The sequence below is a fragment of the Cyphellophora europaea genome (assembly GCF_000365145.1).
Source record: "Cyphellophora europaea CBS 101466 unplaced genomic scaffold supercont1.6, whole genome shotgun sequence".
Taxonomy (NCBI): domain Eukaryota; kingdom Fungi; phylum Ascomycota; class Eurotiomycetes; order Chaetothyriales; family Cyphellophoraceae; genus Cyphellophora; species Cyphellophora europaea.
In genome coordinates this window covers 1,430,236-1,446,119 of record NW_008481812.1, presented here as the reverse complement: position 1 = coordinate 1,446,119, position 15,884 = coordinate 1,430,236, and the positions used below count along the sequence as shown (strand labels likewise).

Sequence of the window (15,884 nt, the reverse complement as noted above, 5' to 3'; positions counted from 1 at the left end):
CCCCCCAGCAGGGAAATACGGTACTTACCAGGTCCAAAACTCCAATGGCCCTTGCGCACATCATTCAGATCATCATTGAGGAACCTCTCGGGCCAGAACCGCTCGGGCTGCTCGTACTCCCTCTCATCCAGCGCGATGGCCATCGAGTTCCACGTGAACAGCGTACCCTTGGGGAACCTGTACCCTTCGTACTCGTCGTCCTGGATCAGCATGGTCGGCAGGCCGATTTCGGCAAAGGGCCGCCACCGAAACGCCTCCTTGACGGTGGCGGTCAGGTATGGCAGCGCCTCGCGGTCGGCAAAGCCGGGGAGACGCGCCGCGTCGGCGCCGCAGACAAGGTCGAGCGCGTCGCGTGCTGTGGCCACCCACCGCTTGTCTGAGGCGGCGGCGGCGATGACTTGGGAGATGGTCATGCGCGAGGTGTCGCTGCCGGCTTCCATGAGGGAGCCGAGCGCGAAGCTGATGCGGTCAGTAACAGTCGTTGAGATGATGGGCGATGAATATACGAGCAGGATGGGGCATGGAGAGAATTCTCTCTTGGGGTATGCAGAGTAAACGTCAAAGATATTGGGTATTAGGAAACACCGCCGCAAGGGAAGACTCACTACGTCTGTGTCTCTCCATAATCGGTGGTCGAAGGGTCCTTCAGAAACTGCACGGCGAAACAATCTCGTGCGGTGCCGGCGGCGATGCGCTGTTGCAGTTCGCGGACCTGCTTCTTGTAGACGCTTTTGCTATCGGTCAGCGAAGATGGATTCAAAGATTCGGAAGGGCTACGCACTTGACGGTCTTCTGGTGCAGACGCTCTCCGCGCTTCCGCCACCACTGCAAGGGTTTCGGCAACTTGGCGAGCGCGGGTATTGCGTCGACGAGGTTCGCGCCCGGCTGCAGGGCGAGTATCAGCTCGTTGGACGTGTCAAACAGCTCCTTGGTGTCTGGGTCTTCGAGATGCATACGCTTGCCGAACACGACACTCATGATGACCGAGTTGGCGTACCGTTGGTTGGCTGCATACCACAGTTCGGGGTACTTGAGGTAGTCCCAGAGCAGGTGGCGGGATTCGACGTCCTGGTACGGTGCGAAAGTCGGCATGTTCTGCTTGTTGAGGACTGTGTGCATGATGCGACGGAGCAGGCGCCAGCGCTCGCCATACGGCATCAGCAGCATACGAGAGTCGGAAGAGAGGAGTCCGGAAGCAAAGGGCGCGTACTGCCTGGAGGAGTAGATTGCGCTACGCTTCTCCATCAGATCGTTGACGGTCCGGGAGCTGTTGAGAAAGACCCAGGTGGAGCCACCGATCTGGCAGGTGAACCTATATCACACTGGTCAGCAGAGTATCAACTTGAGGCTGTTTGGCCAAGACAATCGTACATTTCGCCATACTTCGCGGCCATCGCCTTGCCCCATTGCCCTTGATTCAGTGGAGGGATCTGTAGCGTATTGCCGAGTATAGGAAGTCCTGGAATCCTTGTGGGTAGCTTGTACTTTTGGTTGAAGCGGTAGCGGGCAATAGCTTGCTGACAGACGATGGCAAGCAGCGCGACAATGGTGCCATAATACAGAACTTCGGACAGCATCATCTCGAGTCTGCTTTGGTGGTCACACACAGGATGCAATCGTTGAGATGGCTGATATGGAACAAAGATCCGGATCGATCACACTTGCCACAGGCCTTTGCGACCCTACAGTTGGCCTCGTCTTAGGCGACGTTATTGGCGTTAGCCATCAAAACTGCTGTGCTCTTGCACAACCGAGCCTGGTTTAGAACGGCCACGCTAGAGCCATCGGCATCGGATGCTTCACGGCACGCTACCAACCTGCCGAAGAGCCGTTGCAGAACTGCAGCAGCACAGGCAACCTCTTCTCCAATTTGGAGCATCTTTGCACGCACAAGCTTTCGACCGATGAACGAACCGTTCGCGCAATGTCGAGATCCAGTCTGCCAAATATGGTCCTACAGAACAGACATGGGACCTCAGCGGTCTAGACCTTGTAGCAGGGGAGGAGCACTGGAACAAAGGGTTTGGTGGTGTGTGGTGTTGTGCTCACCCAGCAAGCTGGCCCCACCTCCACATTTGTGGGGTAGCGCCAACTCGGCGTTCGGGTTTGATGTGTTCCGCCTCTTTCGAGTCATGTTTCATTGAGGGTAGGCTCGGTCATAAGGATTATGCCGATCTGAGGGGTTCAGTTGCGTGGATGCATCGAGATGCGGTAGTATGGATGTGATTATTAGAGCGGAAACGAGAAGCTACGACGAAGCTGGTTGGAGTAGTCTGTTCATAATGCCAAGACTCTGCAAGGCTACGGTCACGTGATTGGTCATCGCAATCGCAGTGGTTCAATTTATAGCAATACGCGACACAGTGTCTAAGCAGAGGAGCTGCTGTTGCACGGCGCTATACTTCAACGAAACCTCGCTACAGTGTCCAAGAAGAGATTCAGTCCAGCAGAGAATTTGTGGAAATGCAAGGGTAGAAACACTGACATAGCACAAACTATCCGACAAACAAGAAGCAACTACCGCTTGTGGCTTTGCCCGTCAGGAATGTCGCCGTCCGCCTTAAGGCCTTTCCTCGCCTCGTACCAGATCGTCTCAATCAGCTCTTTCTTCTCGTTGCTCCGACAACGTATCTCACAAACGAAAGGGAGAGGAATGGTCATCCAGCCCGGCACCATGCCGGCCTCCGGTTCGATCACGTCACCTTGTGCATTCTTCTTCTTGGACAGATCAAAGGCCCACAGGACTCGTGAGATGTTGAGGAACAGGCTTTTCTCTGCGAGATGAACCCCTGGACACACTCGTCGTCCGGCGCCGTATGAGAAGTGATCTCGATCATTGGGATCGGCTGCATTAAGGTACGCGGCGGCGGCCAGAGGGTGATTCAGATATCGTTCGGGCATGAACTCTTCCGGCTTCTCCCAGTGCGAAGGGTCGTTGTTGATGGACCTGAAATGGTTAGCGACTACGACTTGCTCCAGGTACCTGACTACTCACCACCAATCTAACATGACAACTGAACCTTTAGGTATAAAGTAACCCTCAAACCAGTCATCTTCGGTCGTGGAGTGCTGAATACCGATCTTGTTTGGTGGCCGGGTTCGCAGCAACTCCTTGATTGTAGCACGCAAGTAAGGCAAATCCTTTTCATCCGCCCAGTCCGGCAGGCGGTTGGGTCCAACAACACGATCGACTTCTTCCTGCGCCTTCTTGAAGACTCTCGGGTTGCGAAGCATAGCAAGGATCCATGAGTTGAGGAAAGCTGAAGTCGTCTCCGAGCCGGCCTCTACCAGACCTCCAGTCTGATAAGCGGCCTGAAGTTCGTCAAGACCCTGCTTTTCGGGTTCCGACAGATAGAAGTCGCGCGCAAAGCAAGGGTTGGCGCGCCCTTCATCCACTTCTTGCTTCATGTTCCGCCACAGCTTCAGATAGATAGGCGAGTCGTGCTCAAAGCATTTCTTGCCGAAAGCACGCCAGTTGCCAAACATCCACGATGGGAATTGGGCCAGCTCAGGGAACGTGTCCACCAGCCACATGCCGGGCGTGGCAAAGTTCTGCAGGTTGTTGATGACTTTGTAGATGTTCTTGACGATCTCGGCGTCCCAGTTGGGCATTCGATGGCCGTAGGTGGCGGTGAGGATCACGCTTGATGAGTACCGCCGATTGTGATCGTAAAAGTGGTCTGGATCGTGCAGAAGGTCGTACATGAGTTGTTTTGACTCAAGATCCTGGATGGGCTGATAGCTTGTAGAGACAGTAATGCTCAGCAGCGAGTGTGAGATCTTGCGAACAACGCGATAGGCTGGTCCGTAAGCCATGAACAACTGTCGCCTTCCTGCCGAGGCCGTGTCACCCGCCAGCGGCGTGGGCGGGCGCGAGGAGTAGATAGACGACCGCTTGTCCATCAACTCCTTTACAGTCCTAGGTGACGAAAGCCAAATGTAATCGGAGCCACCCATCTTGGTGTACCAGATTTCTCCATACTGCCGAGCCCATTGTTGCACTTGGAATCTGAACGTGTCGGCTTTGGCGAGGTCGAGATAGTTTCCTAGGAAAGGGAGCCCGCGTGGCCCAGGAGGCAGTTTCTTCCGCCGACTGTCCTTGAAAGAGCTTGGAGTCACCCACAGATAGAAGCCCAGGAAGGCGAAGAAAGGGAGAGCGATCAATGTCGCGGCCAGTGCCGGCAGCGAGGCCAGTGTCGAGAACCGTGCCACGTTCAACATGTCCACCTCCGTATATCCGGCGCTTGCCCGCTGCAATCAATGTTCCACGTCGATGATAGGGCTCCAGTGATGAGCAGGAATTTGAAGACGATTCCGAACTCGCGCGTCGTTACGGTTGTTGCTGCTGCTTGAGAGTGCGATCCCCGGATCGAGGAGGGCTAACTAACGAAGGGCAGGGGCCAGAGCTCGTGGGGAAGCAACGGTGCATGGAGCGCAAGTGGGGAAATTCCTTCCCCGCAATCAGGTTGGGGTTGGGTGGAGTCATGACTGTGCCAGCTGCAGTGCGGGCGGCCTGGCGTTGGAGTTAGAGGGCTGCAGCGCCCATCTACCACCCATGGCCAGGGCTCATAAGGTTGAACTAACGCACGTCAGGTCCATGCCGCATGCCGGCAAGTGAATATCGGCTTCATACTCCCACAAATCCTATCGAGTGGCTACCTGCTGACACTGCTTTGGTGTGAGGTGCCGCTTATACTCACCACTCCTATGCCAAGATACGAGGGTGCTTGAGATGGAAGTCTCGTAGAAGCCATGGAGCTTGAGAACTTTGCGCCGCGATATGCCATGCAATGGCTGACCCGACTTCCATCGTGTACTACGAATCTTCTCGGTCTCACAGTTTCTGTTCCTTCTTTTTCTTATCCGTCGGTGGAGCCATGTCCAGCCACGAGAAGTCCTAATCAGGGTAAGCAAGGACTCACAGAGCGATGCAGCCAAGGAAAGGACGAAAGGGGTTCTTACCATTTCCAAGTCAGTTTGCGTGTCAACAATGACATTGACCACCACCGGAACCTTGGCTTGAAACCCCTTGATGGTGGCTTCCTTCAGCTCTTCCGGCGTGCGCGCTACAAGGCCGATTCCACCTGCCACCTCGGCGATCTTCTGATAGTCAGTCTCATATCCTAGTGATGTCGCGCTGAGGCCTTTGGGTCGGGCAGGGCTTCCGGCGACGGTCATGTCTTGAAGTTGCTGCCATTTCTCCTTCGAGTCCGCGTCTCCTCGATACAGGCCGCTATTGTTGATCACGAATATCAAAACGTCCATCCGATAGCGGCCCATGGTTTCGACCTCCATGGCGGAGAAGCCGAATGCACTGTCGCCTTCAATCGCGACAATCTTTTTGCGGCCCCGAGTACCGGCTGAGCCTTCTGCGTGCGGATAGTTATAGGCAGCGTAGGCAGCAATCGCGTAGGCGGGACCAACACCCATTGTGGCGTATGTTCCAGCATCGAGCCGGATGCGCGGGTGCTCCATAGTGAAGATGGAGCGGGAGATATCCATCGCTTTGGCCCCTTCCGAGACGTAAACAATGTCACCATTGTTGGGCGTTGAGAGGCTGTTAAGAGTCTCTTGTATCACGCCGAACGCCTTTTCGTAGGCCATTGGAATCTTACCGGCCGAAGCTTTCTTTGCCGCCTTTTCCTCGTTCTTTGACTTGGCGGCTTGCAAGGTGCGGTAGTATTCTGAGGACTGACCTTGCCAGCGCCAGTTGCCTATCTCATTGACAAGCTGCTCAACCACTAGAGCCAAGTCGCCGACTATGCTGAGAGAAGGATCATGTCCATTCTTGCCAAGCTCGTCCGCGCTGATATCGACTTGAATGATCTTGACACCTGACTTCCACTTCGGAGGCAAACCGAATGTAAGAATCCAATTGAGTCTAGCACCCAGGAGCAGAACGACATCGGCTGTCTTCATTGCGGTTGATCGTGCGGCTGAGATGTTGTGCGGGCTTGCATCTGGGACGACCCCCTTGCCCATGGGCGTTGGGAGGAACGGCAATCCGGTCCTGAAAGACGAGTCAGTCACCACCAAGCTCTCCTGAAGCGAATCATAGCAAGAGAAAGCGCCTCTCTACCTTTCAATGAGTGCTTGAATCTGCTTTTCTGCACGACCGTAGGCAGCTCCCTTACCAACCACCACAAGCGGTGCTTTAGCGGTTTTCAGTGCCTCGATAGCGGATCTGATCTTTTCTGGAGGCGCAACTGCTTTTGGGGCTTCTAACAGAGGTGACAACTTGTGTCGTTCGACATCGAAGTGGCCCATAATGATGTTGGCCGGCAGATCAACAAATGCCGGGCCAGGGCGACCAAACATGGCGGCACGATAGGCATCTCGGACAAACGAAGGCACCATTTCCGGGTACGGTGGGCGAAGAGCCAGTTTGGCGTGAGGACTGAAGATTGGAAGAGCATCCATCTCCTGGAACGCGCCTTTATTGGCATTGTGTGTTTCGCTCGAGCCTCCGAGCAGCAGCAACGGCCAGCAGTTGGCAGCCGCATGTGGGATCTATCGAGTCTCGGCATTAGAATGCGGTAATGGTACGGGATGGGCAAAGGTTACGCACACCCGGGAAGGTGTTTAGAACACCGGGTCCGCCGACGCAAATGCAAACGCCGGGCTTGCCGGTTAGATATCCATAGGACGAGGCAGCAAGAACGGCGGCCTGTTCATTCCGAAAACTTATGAAGTTGATGCCAAGGTTCATAGACTCTTGGGCAATATCAATCACGGGCAGCCCGGGCAGCCCAAAGATGACTTGAACGCCAAGGTCCTGGAGCGCTTGGGCGATAATCTTCGCTCCGTAGACCATGTTTGCTATTCTGATCAAAAAGATCACAGGATAACCCGGGCAGATACAGAGAAAGACTACCTTTCGATTCCTTGTAGTTCGCTATGGAGCTTGCGGTCCTCCATTTGCGGGGGAGGATACGAGCGGAGAGTGCGGAGAGAACGGGGGTACTAGGGCGCCTAGACAGCATTACGTCGCTGGAGACTGTACTCAAGTGATTGGCGGTCTTACCCGAGGTCAACAGCCTCCGATCGCAGCTGCAATAGAGTTGCTTGACCTCAAACTGTCAGGGCGTCGCTGCGTCACTCTGTGTCTGCTCGGTTCAGCGGACTGGCGACGGGGGACGGACTTGCTCCCTGACGACCGCCTTGACTGCTCGACGGGACCTGCCGAGCTTTAGGAATCATCCTGCTCGAGGCCAAGCAATGCGTTGGTACACTTTATCTTGACGGTTTGTATATTGTAGCTTGATTTTATAGCTTGGCCTTGGGCTTTTCATCGCCAGCCGCGAGCTCGTCGACGAGCTTCCTCAACTCCGGCTTCGACACCTTGCCACTCATCGTCTTGGGCCAGTCCTCGGGTACTTTGCCATCACCCAGCCACCAGATGTATTTGGGTACTTTGAAATGTGCCAGCTCCTCCTTCACCCACTTCTTCACATCCTCGTCTGAAGGTCTATCCATGCCTTCTTTCAGCTCTAGGAACGCTCCCACAGTCTCACCGTACTTGTCATCCGGCACCCCGACCACACTCGCCTGCGCAATGACTTCCATGCCGTTCAATCTTTCCTCGATCTCGAGTGGTGCTATGTTCTCGCCACCTCTGATGATCAGATCCTTGATGCGTCCCGTGAACACCAAGTAGCCATCGTCGTCCAACATGCCTTCATCACCAGTGTGCATCCATGGCCTCAACTCCTTCGAACCACGGCCCCCTTGCCCTCCAACTCCTCCTTCTTCGAGGTCTTGCTTATGATAACGCAAAGACTCCTCCGTCTTCTCCTTGTTTCCTATATATTCACTCATCTGGCCGTAACCGCTCACCACGATCTCGCCTCGCTCGCCCCACGGGACAACTTCGCCGGAGTTGGGCTGCACGACCTTGAGAATGAAATGAGGAAACAGACGGCCAGTGGTGTTTATTCGTTTGTCCCAAGGATCCGTCTCGTGCATCATGGTCACGAAGGACGAAAGCTCTGTCATGCCCCAACAGGTGTAGATGCGAGGTATCTCAAACTCTTTCATGACACGTCGCAAAAACTCTGGTGGCATGGGTGAGCCAGCCACAATGCCGAACTTGAGTGATGTTTTGTTGGTCTTCTTGAAGGTCTTGGCCGACATCTCGCTGATGAACATCGTATTGACACCGTAGAGTGCACTGCATCTGTAACGCTCGATGCACTCTAATGCTGCGTTGGGGTCGAAGAGCTCAGAAGGGAAAACCAGAGATGAGCCGGCAACTGTGCTGGTACTGATCGCAACAATCATGCCAAAGCTGTGGAAGAGGGGCACAGGACAGCATATCTTGTCTTCACTCTTCAATCTTGTCTGTAGCCAGATGTTCCTGCCACAGTTCATGATGTTGTAATGAGACAGAGAGACCGATTTCGGCAAGCCAGTGCTGCCAGAGGTAAATTGAACGTTGACCATATCATGAGGCGAGATGTTGGGATCTTCAGACCAAGAAGATGATGCCTTCGACGCCAGGAAAGCCTCGTATTGCTGGTGTTTCAGAGATTTCGAGGGCAGACTGTGTTTCCGGAAGATGTCATCAAACACGATGATGTGTTCGACCTCCGGTATAGATGACTGAGCTTTGGGAAGGACCTTGGTGTAGTCGTAGCGAGAAAAGCCTGGAGGCGTGAATATCATCTTCGGTTCTAGGTGACATGTAAGCAATTCGTACTCAGAGCACGGCTCGGGTAGCTTACTGATGGCCTTCATCAGGGCAAGCATCTCAGAATCAGTGTACGCGTAGTTGAAGAGGATCAAAGCCGCGCCTAGTCTCGCCGTCGCGAAGAAGACCTGCCAGCCTGCATCAATAAACGAGCCAACCACCACCCAATGGCTTTGCCTACCTCGAGGTATTCGATGCGAGTTCCGGATATGATGCCAACAAGACTGCCTCGACCGATCCCAGCGTGTGCCATGGCCTTGGCCAGACTGATACTTCTGTCGCATAGCTGTCGGTAGGAAATAGTGCGATCCTGAACATGGGATATCACTGCCGGGCTGTCTGGTCGAGTTTCGGCATGGTGGTCCAGAAGCTGACCAAACGTTAGGGTCAGAGGCACCGGGGCACGAGGCCCGTACATGATTGAAGGCTGCTTCTCGGGCGCCATCGTGGTCCCTTTGGCGCTGAAAGGGCACTCCTGGCAGTGAGTAGTTGAAACAGCTTCAGAGAATCAAGCCGGGTACCTTTGGTGGGTGGAGTCTGCCCTTAAGCCGGGGTAAGCCCCGGGGATGCGGGGTAGCGTCATTGCCTCGATAGGCGCAGCCCGTCTGACTCGAAACTCTGTTGTTAACGTCATCCCTCGAAGATTGCCCCGAGGCCTAGCATTGACAGGGCGACAAGGCCCGCAAATCCTCAACAGTCTCCTCCACACCATTTTGGAGGCCAACGAGGCCACCGCTGTATATCGAGTCCTGCCAGAGCAGCTCAGCAAGCGGACTACGCAGCAGAAACCAATGTCTGCCAGTTCCAACGTCTACGTAGCTGGCGTTGGTTACTCCGCTGCCTCGCAGGGGGGCTCTTCGGGAAAGACTGCCAGCACTCGCCTCATTTCTGCAGCGACAAAAGCCTTGTTGGACGCTGGCGTGACTTACGACGATGTAACGAGAACTGTGAGAGGCGAGGGATTGAGCCAAGGCACCGAAGCATTGAATGCATTCGGCGGTGGAGTTCCTGTGAGGGAAGTAGAGGATGGGAAGGAGTTGAATAGCTCTTTCACGCTGGTTTGCGAAAGTGGTGAACAGTGCGTTCTAGTGATTATGGCAAATGAGGTATGAGTTCACAGGCCTGGCATCTTACTCTGGGCATCTAGCTGATAATTTAGTCCGGCACGATGGCTCTTGTGCTGGTGTCTAACAGTTTCATGAGGAGATGGCCGTACCTGAAGGATTCAGCAACCCTGCTCAGCCAATCCGATGGTTCGGGTCCTCAGTCAAGGTCACAGAAGGACCAGGGACCTCAACAAGTCTGTCACATCGGTATGAATGCTGTAGTTCCTGCAAGATAAATGTCTTGCTAACCGCGATCTTAGTGTGGGACTTGAGAGGATGGACGAATCCCAAAGATTCAGGCAGACAAGCTCGACGTATGCACTATCTCGAGAGTTCAGGACATGGTTTTGAAGTGAGCCGTGCCGACGGGCAGAGTGTGCCCAGATGGAAGGACGTCGAACACAGACAAGACGGAAGGCATCGGCTGGGATATAATCCTGCTGTTGAGAATAGAGAGATCTACCAAGAGGAGTTTGAAGCAGTCCAAGCGAGTGTAAAAGATCGGGCAAGGACTAGATCAGCCAGGTTTGACCGCGAGGGCGGTGACCGAGCGATTCTCAACAGGCAGCAGAGGTACTTAGCTAAACTGTGAACATGACCTTCCTAGACTTGAGCTTCCGGTGCCTTTTCTCCTACAGCAAGGCAATGGCTCGGGCTGATCATGAATCCTGTTTTACTAGAAACAGATAGCTGCGAAGACAAGGAAAAAGTCGAGAACCACCATGCCCGAACCGCCTGTCCTAACAGCTCACTTAATGTGCATCAACCTTAGTGATGTCCATTCACCCCGTTCGAACGACCCTTACCCTGATAGGCCTCTTTGATCATTTCCGCTGCTAACTCTCCGATACCGTAGGCTGGCATCTGGGTATGGCCACTGTGAAGAGTTGGCATGATACTGCAATCGACCACACGTAATCCCTTGGTTCCGTAGACTTCCAGTTTCTCGTTCACGACAGCCATTGGATCATCACGCTTGCCCAGCTTGCACGTCCCACCAGGGTGATAAGAAGTGGAAGCATATTTCTGCACAAACGGCTGCCAGTCCTCGTTGGTTTTATTGAGATGGTGCTTGGCTCCGGGCGGCCAGGCGCCCTTGATCTTATCCTTGGTGCCTGCTCCAGTTGTGACAAGCTCATTCGCGAAGCGGACACCCTCAGACATCATCAGCAGATCGCGCTTGTCAGACAGGTATCTGTGGTCGACGATCGGGTTTTCGCGAGGATCGAGACTCTTCAGCTTCACTTCGCCTCGGGACTGCAGTCCGCACAAAAAGCAGCACATGGCGAAGGCGTACTGGCCCGCTTCGGGCTTATCAGTATACCTGTCCCATGTTAGCGCTTGTTCCTTTCCGAATGACCACCGTAAGAGGAGAAACTTACTCAGGAGGTCCTCCGTAGCATATCGTATGGAAGAATTCCAAGTTTGGCTGGGTGTCGGTCAGCTGCATGGGATCGCGGCCCGGCGGTCTCTCAAAGCTTTGCCACTCCTTGTTCTCTGCCTGAAGTCGATCATCAAGACGGGCGAAAGCAAACGATCCAAAGGGGAATTGTGCCAACCAGCCAGTTTTCTTTTCCCTCCACTCCTTCGCTCCGTTCTCGTACGCGTTGGGGTCGTGGTTGACTCTTTCATCATCGGTGAGGCCAGCTTGGTTGAGCTCGTAGTATATGAAGATAAGTTGGTGATCTTGCAGGTTCTTGCCTACTCCTGGGAGGTCAATCTGACAACGGATGCCAAGTGCTTCTAGGTCTTCCTTTCCGCCGATACCAGAACGTTGGAGGATAGCTGGAGAGCCATAGGTACCACCTGTGACGATTACTTCTTTGCGAGCAAAGACCTTGGACCGGTTTCCTTGATCATCCACGACTTCGACTCCTTTGGCTTCGAGGGTGCCGTCCGCGCCACGTTCAAGGATCACCTTGTCGACAGTGCGATGGCATTTAACCACAACGTTGCTGCGTTTGTGGTCTTTGGTGACAAAATCTGCGGCCGTGGTTCGATAGCCTTGCCAGGTAGTTCGCATAGCGTGCCCGCAGCCGTTTGCTGTCTCGCCCGTGCTGAACATATCTGGATGATATGGAAGGCCCTTGGACTTGTAATTCTCGAGGAACAGATCTCCAAGAGGTCCACATGGGGCAGGTTCGATGTGCAAGGGTCCATCGTACCCGTGTGCAGCCTTGTCGTCGGGAAACCACTTTTGCGGGTGGAAGGTTTCTGACTGCAAGACAAGATGGTTCAGAACACATCACAAAAGAAACGCCAAGTGATCATACCTTCCTCATGGCTCGGAACATCTCATCGCCACTCCATTCGGGGAAGCCCCAGTCGTCATAGTCCTGCTTGACTCCCCTGACGCAGATAGTGCCGTTGCAGCCGCTGCTTCCGCCCAAGAAGCGTCCTCGAGGAACGTGGCATTGGCGACCGTTTAGTCCAGCCTGTGGAGGGGTCATAATGTTCCAATCAGTGTCGCCTTTATGATTCATGGTCCATCTAGACAACGTCAGGAACTAATTGGGAAAATGAGGAATGTTCACACACGCGCCAGCCATGTGCATATTGTCCATTTCTTCGCTGTCCTGGCCGGCTTCGAGTATGAGGATCTTCAGGTTGGGATCTTCCGAAAGCCGCCCAGCGACGATGGGACCACAGGTTCCGCCTCTGTATAGATTTAGTCGGCTTCCGAGTCCGATATCTGGGTTCTTTCTTACCCGGCGATGATGTAGTCAAAAGTGTCTGCCATATTTGTGGGTATATTTGTTGAACTCAGGCCCAGGGCTCAGTGGCTGCTGTGTAGGAGCGCTGCAAGGGTTAGGAGGTCCTTTTGTGCCCCCAGGCAAATGTACCTCGTGTTGGAAGCATCTTAGACAATTATGTCACCCCCCTTCTTGCGAGAGGGGAAGACTAACCCTGGAAAGAAGATACTGGCCCGAATGCTTCGTGGGATTTGGGTGTCAATTGGGCCACAAAGTAGCTGCGATGGCCCAGTTTGACTGATGTGCACGAAACACCCTCGTCCACTGCATCGAGATGGTCGTTTTTGGGGCCATGGGCCCACACAAAATAGCCTGACTGGACTGACGACGATCGATGTTGCGGGGTAGACGAGCAACGACGGGCTCTAACAAAAGTCGAATCGAAATATATGCGTCGATCTTGACTTGACCTCGGGCGACGCAACCACCCACGCAAGTGTCTGACCGTGAAACCATTGCACAGAGACAGACAGGATGCGGTTGCGGCTGCGGGGTTTGTCTTTTGTCTGCGAAGCCCCCGCAACCTTATGCTGGGTTCGGATCTCGAACCAACCGCCAAGAAGAGTCTCTGCAATTTGCGACGGTATTAGAGGCAACCGAGCCTCTCAGTCTCTACCAAGAGCTGTGCAGGATACAACTGTGGGCACAGGGGCTTTCTCATTGTCTCTCATATAGCTCATGAGTCTAGGCCCGCACGCCATGGGTCATCGATCTTTAAAGGCACTGCTATTTCCTGACCACTGTTAGCTCCTGCTCTTGCGGACAATCTTGCATGAGGGTGGTAGAATATCTGAATCCGTTATGATAAGAGCTTTCGATAGGTCTGGGTCTCGAACAGTACCACGCAGGGCGCAAGACTTCTTCAATTGGTAGTTGTGCTCTTGTGTTAGAACATAGAGGTTGGTGGATAACATTGGCCGTAAGTCTCGACCGTTGATGGGCCCGTCTGTGAGAATCCCACTCCACAGGAACTGACCTCACTTGCGCGCCAACTCGCAGTCGCCGCAAGGACATGCATGGCCCGGTCAAGTGATAGCAGTACTGATAACAATGAAGAGGTACAGAGCCTGCCAAGACTTTCACTGCCTGTTCAGGTCAACGCCCACTTGCAGGAACCCGCCGTGGTTCTTCATGGGTGCTAACAGATGGCCCCAGCCGACTTACAACCTTGAAAAATAACAATTTGAGTCTAGACTTAGGCGTCACGGCCACACCAGCCAATTGATCATGTCGATGGTCTTTATAAAGGGAGCCAACGGCGGAGCGATGGCGTTCTTGGCCCTCGGCTGCGGGGAAGCCAACTACATTCCAGGTATACCGTGCTTGAGCTTCTCAGGTCGAGGTTGGCATGCCGCGCGGGGCTATTCAAACTGAATTCCGTGGGGCTGTTGAGAATTTCCCACGCCCACCAGACTTCTGGGACGTCGTTCTTTATACAAATAGCCAAGGCGGGCAGCTTAACCCACCGGACAAGTACAGCCCAGTGAGACAATATCTTGGAGGTCGCTCGGCTCCTGGTTCACGGTGTGATAATCATGGCACAACTATCCTCCTCCTTCGTAACGCTGGCTGTTCAGCTGGTCACCAGGCTGCTCCTTGCAACATCCATCCTAGGGGTTGGCTTCGTGCTTTTCGATTATGCGTCGATGCTCAATCGACGACGAAAACTCCCTCCTGGCCCATTCCCTTGGCCATTGGTGGGAAATCATTTCCAGTTACCCAAGTCGAGACCATGGATAGCCTGGGAGGACTGGGCGAAGCACTACGACAGCCCGATGATGACCATCTGGGTAGGACGTGAGCCACGGATCATCATCAGTGATGCATGGGTCGCCTCAGACCTGATGGAGAAGAGGGCAGATATCTGGTCGTCGAGACCCCGGCTGATCGCGATGGGAGACGCAATCAATGCTACCCATACGAACCAGACAACTCTCGTCTACGGAGACCGCTGGAGGCTTCACCGCCGACTAATGGTACGCCGTCCCTTACCACATTATGACCCCTATAGCTAACCAGGCCTCAAGCACACTGCAGTCGGGACACAGGCCGTAAGAGGCTACAGAACATTCCAGGCCGATGAGTCAAAGCTCCTCACACGCGATATCCTGGAAGATCCGGACGACTACGTCATGTCCATTGAGCGATACTCGGTGTCCATTACCTCAATTGTTGGATGGGGCCGGAGAATCGACAGAAAGAACGACCTGATCGCCCAGCAGGCTCTCAAGTTGATGGAGGGTGTCGACCTTATCATCCCGGGCCTATTTATCATCGAAACCCTTCCATGGCTGATGAAGCTACCGTCTTGGTTGTACAGCTTTCCCTCTTTGCTGAAGCATGGATCAGCTGTGGGAGCACGATTCTTCTACCTCCTTACTAGGGAGGGGTCAGAGGCACCCGAAGACAATTTTGCCAAGCTGCTCATCAAGAATCAAGAGAAGGAGGGCTTGACGGATCTTGAGGTCGCAAGCCTGGCTGGGAATCTTCTTGGCGGTGGTGTTGACACGACATCAAGCACGATGCTCAGTTGTATTCTGGCTATGTGTTACTTTCCCGAAGTGCAGAAGAAAGCCCAGGCGGAGATCGATGCAGTTGTGGGCAACGAACGATCCCCCAACTGGGACGACATTGATGCCGAGCGTCTGCCGTATATCACGGCGATAGTCAAGGAGACACTCCGCTGGAGGACTGTGACCATCCTAGCAGGTATTCCTCATGCCAACACACAGGACTTCGACTACAAGGGCTACCACTTTCCGGCGGGGACAAATGTCACGGCAAACATATGGGCCATGCACAGAAACGAGCGTGACTTCCCTGAACCAGACGTCTTCCGGCCAGAGCGATTCCTGAACGGCTTGGAACGACCCTATCCGAATCCGAGAGGAAGTAATCCATTCGGCTTTGGCCGGCGTGTGTGTAGCGGACAGCCGTTGGCAGAACAAGGTCTCATCTACAGCCTTGGCCGACTCATTTGGGCTTTCTATATGAAGCCGGGTCTTGATGAAAATGGGCGCGAGGTCAATCTTGACATCTTCGCTTATTCGGAAAGCGAGAACATTCGGCCTCTGCCATTCACGGCGCGTTTTATCCCACGCAGCGAAGCTATTCGCGAGCTTATCGTAGATGAGGCAGCTGCTGCGAGGAATGCACTTCGTGTCTACGACGGGGAAACTAAGGTGACCGTTGAAGAAGCCGCCAGGGCTCCTTCGATGTCCTAGAAACGTCTCCATTCAGAGCCGATCGTGGGAGCAGGGCGCAGAGACGATCAGACAGGAGGCCATCATGAGATGACACTGAAAAACGCGACAATTAGACAGGCCTGATGCCCTT

General features: G+C 54.0%; 6 protein-coding genes across 6 annotated transcripts in view; 1 reads left to right on the top strand and 5 right to left on the bottom strand.

The window, feature by feature from the left end:
* HMPREF1541_06771 (uncharacterized protein) overlaps nucleotides 1-1,580 on the bottom strand; it is a gene marked incomplete at both ends in the record, with an annotated part of 2,069 nt that extends 489 nt beyond the window's left edge. The window contains 4 exons of the mRNA XM_008721100.1: nucleotides 29-459; nucleotides 606-728; nucleotides 782-1,312; nucleotides 1,372-1,580. Of these exons, the coding sequence (XP_008719322.1) occupies nucleotides 29-459; nucleotides 606-728; nucleotides 782-1,312; nucleotides 1,372-1,580 (1,294 nt within the window). The remainder of the gene's footprint in view (nucleotides 1-28; nucleotides 460-605; nucleotides 729-781; nucleotides 1,313-1,371) is intronic.
* A 937-nt stretch (nucleotides 1,581-2,517) lies between these two features.
* Nucleotides 2,518-4,221, bottom strand: HMPREF1541_06770 (uncharacterized protein; the record flags this gene model as incomplete). Its single annotated transcript, XM_008721099.1, has 2 exons — nucleotides 2,518-2,947; nucleotides 2,996-4,221. The coding sequence occupies 2 exons, from the start codon at nucleotides 4,219-4,221 to the stop codon at nucleotides 2,518-2,520; spliced, it is 1,656 nt and encodes a 551-aa protein (XP_008719321.1).
* Nucleotides 4,222-4,834: 613 nt separating this feature from the next.
* Nucleotides 4,835-6,814, bottom strand: HMPREF1541_06769 (uncharacterized protein; the record flags this gene model as incomplete). The annotated part of the gene is made up of 4 exons (XM_008721098.1): nucleotides 4,835-4,897; nucleotides 4,963-6,010; nucleotides 6,080-6,510; nucleotides 6,569-6,814. 4 exons carry the CDS (start codon nucleotides 6,812-6,814, stop codon nucleotides 4,835-4,837), a joined length of 1,788 nt encoding a protein of 595 aa, XP_008719320.1.
* Nucleotides 6,815-7,266: 452 nt separating this feature from the next.
* On the bottom strand, nucleotides 7,267-9,134 carry HMPREF1541_06768 (uncharacterized protein; the record flags this gene model as incomplete). Its single annotated transcript, XM_008721097.1, has 3 exons — nucleotides 7,267-8,672; nucleotides 8,724-8,817; nucleotides 8,871-9,134. 3 exons carry the CDS (start codon nucleotides 9,132-9,134, stop codon nucleotides 7,267-7,269), a joined length of 1,764 nt encoding a protein of 587 aa, XP_008719319.1.
* Nucleotides 9,135-10,563: 1,429 nt separating this feature from the next.
* HMPREF1541_06767 (uncharacterized protein) lies at nucleotides 10,564-12,535 on the bottom strand (the record flags this gene model as incomplete). The annotated part of the gene is made up of 5 exons (XM_008721096.1): nucleotides 10,564-11,119; nucleotides 11,178-12,013; nucleotides 12,069-12,285; nucleotides 12,334-12,453; nucleotides 12,504-12,535. 5 exons carry the CDS (start codon nucleotides 12,533-12,535, stop codon nucleotides 10,564-10,566), a joined length of 1,761 nt encoding a protein of 586 aa, XP_008719318.1.
* Nucleotides 12,536-14,083: 1,548 nt separating this feature from the next.
* Nucleotides 14,084-15,772, top strand: HMPREF1541_06766 (uncharacterized protein; the record flags this gene model as incomplete). Its single annotated transcript, XM_008721095.1, has 2 exons — nucleotides 14,084-14,524; nucleotides 14,576-15,772. 2 exons carry the CDS (start codon nucleotides 14,084-14,086, stop codon nucleotides 15,770-15,772), a joined length of 1,638 nt encoding a protein of 545 aa, XP_008719317.1.
* Nucleotides 15,773-15,884: the final 112 nt, after the last annotated feature.